General features: G+C 42.2%; 1 protein-coding gene across 1 annotated transcript; it reads right to left on the reverse strand.

Moving 5' to 3' along the window:
- Window positions 1–347: 347 nt before the first annotated feature.
- On the reverse strand, window positions 348–7,719 carry CDC23 (cell division cycle 23; the record flags this gene model as incomplete). The annotated part of the gene is made up of 14 exons (XM_009865999.1): window positions 348–817; window positions 1,675–1,794; window positions 1,893–1,971; window positions 2,797–2,858; window positions 3,104–3,179; window positions 3,531–3,650; window positions 3,792–3,945; window positions 4,521–4,602; window positions 4,825–4,922; window positions 5,012–5,189; window positions 6,589–6,721; window positions 6,815–6,920; window positions 7,277–7,319; window positions 7,582–7,719. Coding segments are annotated over 14 exons (1,560 nt in total), but the record flags the coding sequence as incomplete, so codon positions are not given.
- Window positions 7,720–8,111: the final 392 nt, after the last annotated feature.

Raw genomic sequence — 8,111 nt, forward strand, 5'->3', positions numbered from 1 at the left:
GGACAGGAACTTAACCATAACTTTTTTAATTTTGCTATCCCACTGTCCACTTTTCTACTGAAAGCCAAAGTACCTGTCAGACCCACAGACAGAAAACAGGTGTCACCTGTAGGTGCTTGGAATTCCTCTGACACTTCTCAGTCCGTCAACAGAGACACAGCATCTACACCTAAATGCCTGTATCTGCTGCTTTAGCAGAACATCTTCCATGTTGTTCCCGTAGCCAGCCAGGCAACAGTTTCTGATGGAGTCAGCAGTAACACTAATAGGTCATCCAAGGAAGTTCAGTAAAGACTGGAGGTAACAGGGCAGAATCAAACTTAAAATATGTTTTAACTCAAGCAGACAAGCTCTCCCCAGTCCCTCGGTTAGGAGTAGTCCTGTGTATTGGAACGTGTCTGCCCTCTGACAGGCATGACATGGTGAGAAGTACAGCAGGTTCTCACATCTCATCACAGGCACTTCCACATAGGCTGCACCTTTGCCTGCTGGGGCACATCCGTCTTCAGCAGTGGGCTCTAGTAACTCCTGCCCTTCATGGGAAGGCAACAACGAATGTAGAAAGGTCACTGGAAAGAAATGAGTGGTTGCAAGCCCCATCTCCGCTATCATATTCAACGCCCAGGTTAGAAGTTACCAACATTGTTCATGGTGTTACAGAAGACAGGTTGAGTGGGGAGACACGACGTGTGGGAGTGTTGTTGGCTGACAATGACGTGGGGAGGAAAAAGGGAGCAGCAATATCCGTGGATGATGTTTCTCCTTGGTTGCGAAGCTGTAAGATTTGCCGCAGCAGGGCCTTTCCTTCTTCTCTAGTCTGAAAAAACAATTCATTAAAAACAAAATTATAGACCTACACATGGTTTCCAGGTCAAATTCAGTATGTAAGCAGTATAAGTTACAGTAGTTTGTTAATCTGTAAAGGCTGCAATCTATAAAAACCATCCTAATTTATTTTTTTCTTCTGCTACTTAAAAACATTAAAGGTATATCACTTTTTTCATAGTCTTTCCTTCTATTACTCACTTGATTTGCATATTACTCAGGTATTTCAGACAGTGGCACTATCAACCACTGGAGCTTTCTAAATATTCCAGTAAAAAGTAGATCAGAGCAAGTAGATTGGAGAGGTTTCAAATAAGCTGAATTCAGATTCTCCAGGGTTCCAGAGAGCTTTGTTAAGGATAGGCCATACACCCTGCTCTCACAGCTAGAGTCTACCACTAGGCTGAAATTAAAAATCCGAAATTGTCTCCACTTACAGAACATCTCAGAATGCAGAGTCACATACAAAACCCAAGTATTGTTACATCCTCTGCACTCTCTCCACATAGAAGATGAGGAAGTTATGTGAGTACCATCACTACACGGTGGGTGGGTGTCTCCTCACCACCAAGATTTTCACCAGTCTTAAGACTGCCATGTGAAGCCTCTTTCCTTTAGTGAACATCAATGAGACATGGTTCAATTTTACTATCTACACTGTATGCCATGATTTTAGTCAACCATAAGCAGCCTAAGTGATCAGGTATACACCACCACCACTCAGGATGTGACCTGCATGGCAGACAGCCCTCATTCTCTCATTAAAAGATTCCTTCTGCTCTGAGGGGAAGCAAAACAAAGGTCATAGATCCTCCAAGAAAAAATGCTGAAGACTGTGCAACTACTCACGTCATTGAATGCACAGCATTTCTGAGCACATGCTGAGGCTTCATCCCAGAGCTTACACTTGAAGTAGTACTGGGCCAGGTAACGGAAGGCAGTGCTGACCTCCAGGTGCTCCACTATCTCCTACAGTGCAGGGAGTAAAAGCCATCATCTGTGAGTGCCTCCCAAGGTAGTACTACACCGTAGTTACTTCTCCTTTTACTCCCAAGACATTCTCTTACCCCACAGGAATAGATATCCTGGATGTATTTGATATAGCATTGAGCTGCTTGTTCAGATTCATTCAGCTGTTCGTGTAGCCTAGAAAAAGAGAAAAAACGGGCCACTAGAACAAGACTGTTCTGCTGAATACCTTCCTGGTCTATCAGAAAGTACCTCCTCAACCCGATGTGGACTAAAGCCAGGTCTTATCCCACAGAATTTGCAAGACATGCACTGTGTACTGCCCCTCAGGAAAAGAGATGATCCAGTCGGACAGAACTTGCATTACCAGGAAGGGAGGCAGTGGGATACTAACTGCTAGAAGCAGTAACAACCAAAGTGTGGACTTCTGCTTAATCCCGCTACATTTTAAAGTTTGTATCACACCTTTGCCATCCTATTCTAACTGGCTATTTCCTCCAGTGCTCCTTTTTGCCCTGCTGCATCCCAAGAGTCTTTGTGCAGCAGCTTCACCTTTCACTTACCCTCTCCCTTCCCTTTGTCTTTCTTTACTCCCACCAAAAACTAGCGCTGATATCAGTGTTCACATTTATCTCACATTAGACCTTCTCCCAATGTCACAACCATATATTGGGGAAATAACAACAAAAAGTATCAATCAATCTACAATTTTGTACATCAACTACCATCATGGATACAAATACATTCTCTAGCACTGCCTGCTCAAACCAGCTCAGGATTCAAAGGTCCCTTTCAACCCAGATATCCTGACGGTAACTTAAAGCTGGACGCCAGAATTTGCAATCACTACAGCCTTAACCATATCAGTTATTACACAGCTCCCAAAGTAATACTATCTAACAGCAACTCCACTTATTTTACATTAAGTATCTTAACAAGAGGTACCAAAGAGCTAGTTGCATTTAACACAATATTGACAGTTCGGTGATAATACATACTCACTTTGCTAGTTTCACCAGTGCCATTTTCTCCACATCTCCCACAGCATAAGCTCTCCAATAGCACTGTCAAGGAAGAAAAGTCAGTCAAGCACACTGTGAAAAATGACTCCAGCAAGCAATGAAGAAACAGGAAACTACATGACTTTCCAGCAAAGGGGCATATACCCCAACTGTAACTGCCACAGAAGTGGATTCAGTAAGCTCCTAACATGCTGTAAGCATTTCCAGCTACACAGTTTGGCTGCAACTCCACCTAGTGCCCTGGGAGACATCCTCATGCCTTACTCCACACATCAGTTCTCACTTACCTTTTTAGCTTCCACCAGCTGATTGAGTTTCTCATAGCATTCTCCTAGAGCAACCAGCATACGAGAATCGTTTGGTCTGTAAAAGAGCAATTTCTAAGTGTAGTTTAATGGACAGTCAGCTGATCTCAGGGTGGGGTGAGGAGAAAACAAACAAAGAAAAAACCCTGCACCTGGTAGTGTGTCATCCTCTTTTGCACAAAACATCACTTACACTCCTGACTGGCATTCCTCGGCATTTAACTGACAAAGCCTTTGTTAATAGTTAACTGATACAACTAAAAGGATTTGGAATAGTGAGACTGCACAAATCACTTAACAATGATGTTCTCCTCCCTTCCCCAACTTAGTTCCTGTGTGCAAAGTCCTTAGCTAGCAGCAACCACATCAGGAGGAACATTAACAATCATGGCTCCGTTTTCAACTCTACCTGAGCTGGTGGGCTCGTCTGTAGTAATAGAGACAGTAAAACGGCATTTTGAGGATTTCATAGGTTTGCCCCAATCCATACCACGCTCTGTAGTCCCTTTTGTTCACCTCTATTGCATGCCTGTCAAAGAAAAAGAGAGGTACTATTCAGGATCAAAATCACAACCAAGTTCAGCAAAAGACTAACACAAAATAGAAGATACTAATTCAATCCTTACGTACACACACTCCAACATCATTTTCTGTAGTACATAAGCCATACCTATAAGCCTGGATAGCTGCAGATGTGTTCTTCATTTCCATATATTCATGCCCCATAAGTGTCCAGGCTCCCAGATAACGAGGATTCAGTTTCAAGGCCCTCTGAAAATAGAGTGCTGCTTTTTCATGCTGGGAGCGCAAGCTGTAATAATTCCCTAAAGCAAAAGCCACAACATTTAAATAAATAAATTCTTTTCAAAATTGCAAACAAAAATCCAGAAAAGTAGAAAGAAGACAGAAGAGTCACCATCTACTACCCTTAAATTATAAAAAGAGTCCTATTACAAGCAGATCAGATGCAAACGTCAAGAGATCTAACAGCAGTCTGTTCTCCAGTGTTCTGTCACGCCTTTTCCAGTTGGACCAATCAATTCAGATCCCATCCCCTTGGCCTTCAAACCTGTGTCACCATCTAGCGAGTTAATTTCCTGGTCCTGACACACAATCATATCCACTGGAGTTTCAAGACTGTAAAGGGATTATCAGGTACATTGGCCTTCATAATGATTTAACTCCTTTCTGCACCGATACCATTACAGCAGCTCTTCTAGGGAGAAATTAAGCAAAACTGTACTTCGCCATTTGGTCTGCTTTCTAGGCTGCCTGAATCCACATTCACTAAGAGGTTTTGATGGCCTTGCTGGTTGGTCACTTCCACAAGTGTTTCTCAGACTTCCTCACACAGCTTGCAGACAGCACAGTAAGAGTACGTACAAGAGCTGGCTCTCACCAATTACACAGCAGGTCTCAACACGATACTTGTCTATCTCACAGAGATTGTGAGCCAGGTAGCTCAACTCGGGCTTCATGCTCTAGTGAATCAAAGAAATGAGCGATGAGAAAAGGAGCATGTTACAGTTTCAGAGAAAACCTAAGGCAGTTAGCAACTCACACATTGCATCTACTTCATGGCGCTGTGACACAGAAAGCAGCAGCTGGAAGCCTATACTCAAGAGAGGGCAGACAGCACCAGCTGCCTTGCTCGTGTTCAACGTACCTCTGGCAAACGACATCACTGTGGTCAGAATGCTTACCCTTACATACAGCAAGTTGGAGAATGTGTCCATGTTTTCTATCCTGTAAGGATCTTGCTTCCTTAGCTCGTTAAAGATGGATAAAGCTTTGTCAATATCTGAAGAAAGAACAGCAGATGGGAGAACAAGAACGATAAATGCCAAACTTGTATGGAGAGGCTCATTCCTACTAGTTAGTGTCACTGACCTCGGATGTTGTGGTAGGCAACTGCAATCTGAGAGATGATGTAAGTGCTTTTGGAAAATCCTGCATCAATGAGACTCTGATACTTCTGCAGAGCCTCCTCTATCAGCTGCAGCTCAGTATAAATGTGTGCAAGAAAGAACTCTTTCATCCATGTATCAGGCAAGGACAGGAACTTCAACTAGCAAGAACCAAAGAAGAGGAGGAAGAGATGACAATCAGTAGTATTCTAGGAGAAACCTGTGGCAAAGAATCCGTTATCTTCCCTTCCATGATTTAGCAGACGCTCTTGAGGTAGGAGGCTTTCCTAAACCATAACACCAGCTACAAAAGAGCAGTATTAGGATTGAGAATTAGTATCAGGTTCTTCCACAGAAGAGACTAAGTAACACCTGTAAGCTGAGAATATTGGAACACGAAAGGAGCACTAAGACACCCAGTCTAGGACGCAGTACAGGACAGACCATGGAATTCTACTTAGTCACTCCCAATCTATTTCCAGAACTGCTGGAATTGGAGAATTGAAGCCATTTCATTCAACCAATCAATGAGGAAACTGTTTCCAAACCTGTCAGCACCAGGCTTCTGCTTCAGCCAGGGGCCTTATTTCTCCATTAAATTCAGAAGTCCTTCAAAACACACTACTGGCTTTCTATATTAAACGTTAATATCGTATCACTATTTTTAATGAGCTCAGTGAAGAGACTCCGAGTAACCTCATCAAAAATGCATTCCGCTTTTTCCACATATCAGTAAGGCTCTCTTTGGTGCCACCTCTACTTTTTAAAATATTCCACTAGTCAGAGATGACTGAAAAATTCTAGGAGCGGTCTCTTAAAATCCCATGCATAAAGAACAATAATCTATTTTGGTTTTATATTTGGGTTTGGTTCTTTGATACAGTTCATCTCCTATGTGCAGCTTTGTATTTGACAAAGGAAACACCTAAGCTATTGGGTGAGTTCTAAAAGCAGCAATTCTATAGATCCTTTCAGGCACCAAAAGTGCTCAGTAACTGTGGAATGAAAACCAGATTAAGGAAAAAAAAAAAGGAGAAGTATTTTAGGAGGACTCTTTTCATGTGACAAGGCAACTACTTCAGAATGTGTGAAGTACCCATTTCTTAAACCACTTTGTGAGTGAACGGTAAAAAGTCAGCCCGGCCTGTATACAGACTCTCAAGCTGCAGCATGGCAAGCAACTGAAGAAAAAGAGGCTTTAAAAACATAATTTCCAGTCTTGGATTGCCTTGCCTGATAGAATCATAGAATTGTCAGGGTTGGAAGGGACTTTAAAGATCATCTAGTTCCAACTGCCCTGCCATGGGCAGGGACATACCCAACTAGATCAGACTGCTCAGAGCCCCATCCAGCCTGGCCTTAAAAACTTCCAGGGATGGGGCTTCCACCACTTCTCTGGGCAACCTGTGCCAGGGTCTCACCACCCTCATGGGGAAGAACTTCCTAAGGATAAAGAGACAGAATCTCACAGAATAAAGCAGTGGGCAACACCAATCTTGCAGCAACTGAATCAAATTAAACTCTGGAATTTGTTACATCTTAATATTCCCCAAGTTTTACCATCTCTTTATCTGTAATTAAGTTGCAAAGTTCCAGCCAGGCTCCCCAGTGCAAAGGTAAGACATGAGCAGCTTCAACGAACACATCTATTGCTTCTTTCACCAGGTCCAGCTTCCGCAGCACAACACCATACCTGTGAAGAAAGTCATCAACTCGGTCAGAATCATAAAACCTCATACCCACACAAGCACACATAAATACATTAGAAATACATGCAGACACTTACAGATAAAGGCCAAATCCATCCAGTTCCCGTGCTTTGTGTTTCTTACTCAGCTCAACTCTCAGCTCTCTCAGAGCTTCGTTTTTCACCTGTCCTTTTTCCAGAGGTCCTAAATAAAGAGAAAGTGAAACAGCCAGCTTTCAATCTAGATTCTTACCACAGCAATTACAAAGCCTAAGGCATATTCACAATCATCATTGCTGACAGGACTCGACACAAAGGCTTCCTGGCCTCTGATTATTTTCCTTGTCTTAAAAGAAAAGCACTTAGTTTGATCACCTGCTTTAACAAAAGAACCGATAGATGAATAACTGTATGAAGCCAATAAATTGAGAGACAATGAAAGAAATCACAATGTAGCATATTAGTATCCAAAAACTGAGGGGAAAGCCATAAAACCAAGACAACTTACATAACTGGAAGTGTACTTATATTGTCTTGTATTTCTTAAAAGCAGAGACCTACCCAAACTATCCACTGTCTCATCATCCTTCTTCTTTTCCCCTGACTGTGGAAAAGAGAGGAAAACCAAGATTACACTACAATAGCATATGCCTTATGTTTGCTGCAACACAAGCAGCAGCACGTAAACCGAGTTTTGACAAACATCGCAGTTCTTTTTAGAATACCCCTATCTCCCTTCCCCACAAATGCATAATTTGGACTTGTAGGTGGCCATTTGGAACAGAATGGGCAAGAAGTAAGGAATGTTAGGGAGGCATGGGAAAACAGAGTTAAGTAGTAAATGGTGACTTTTTCTTCTGTCTTACCAGGTATCTAGAGTACATATACAAGAAGTAAGCTTTCTGACTCTTGCAGCCCCGTAGAAAATAGGCAGCCCTGTCATATTCCTTTAGATCAAAGTAAGACTTGGCTAACGTATAGGCATCCAGATCACGAGCATCCTCCTGCAGGGACATAGAAGAGTTTTAAGACCTCAGAAGCTCTGACATGTTTTAGGAAAATCACTCAGTTACAAATATATAAACAAAATGGTTTTGAAAGCTACAAATGTAGTTGTTCATCCTCAAAAGTGGTTTAAGTGCAACCTAATTTTCCCCATTCCTTCACATGATCAGATTCCTAGTTCTCAAATAAAGTGTACAGACTAGTTAGAAACGTTTAAAATAAAGCATGAGATTCCAAAAAACAAGTTGTGGTAAGCTGTCGGAAGGCATGGATTAGCTGTTCAATGAGCTAACTAAGAAACCTACTCAGGAATTCCATACCAAACACTAATAACCTGCTCACTTAAATGCAAACATTTCCCTGGTCACCATGCCTCAAAACGCACCCATGA

The sequence above is a fragment of the Apaloderma vittatum genome, unplaced genomic scaffold (assembly GCF_000703405.1).
Source record: "Apaloderma vittatum isolate BGI_N311 unplaced genomic scaffold, ASM70340v1 scaffold33933, whole genome shotgun sequence".
NCBI lineage: Eukaryota > Metazoa > Chordata > Aves > Trogoniformes > Trogonidae > Apaloderma > Apaloderma vittatum.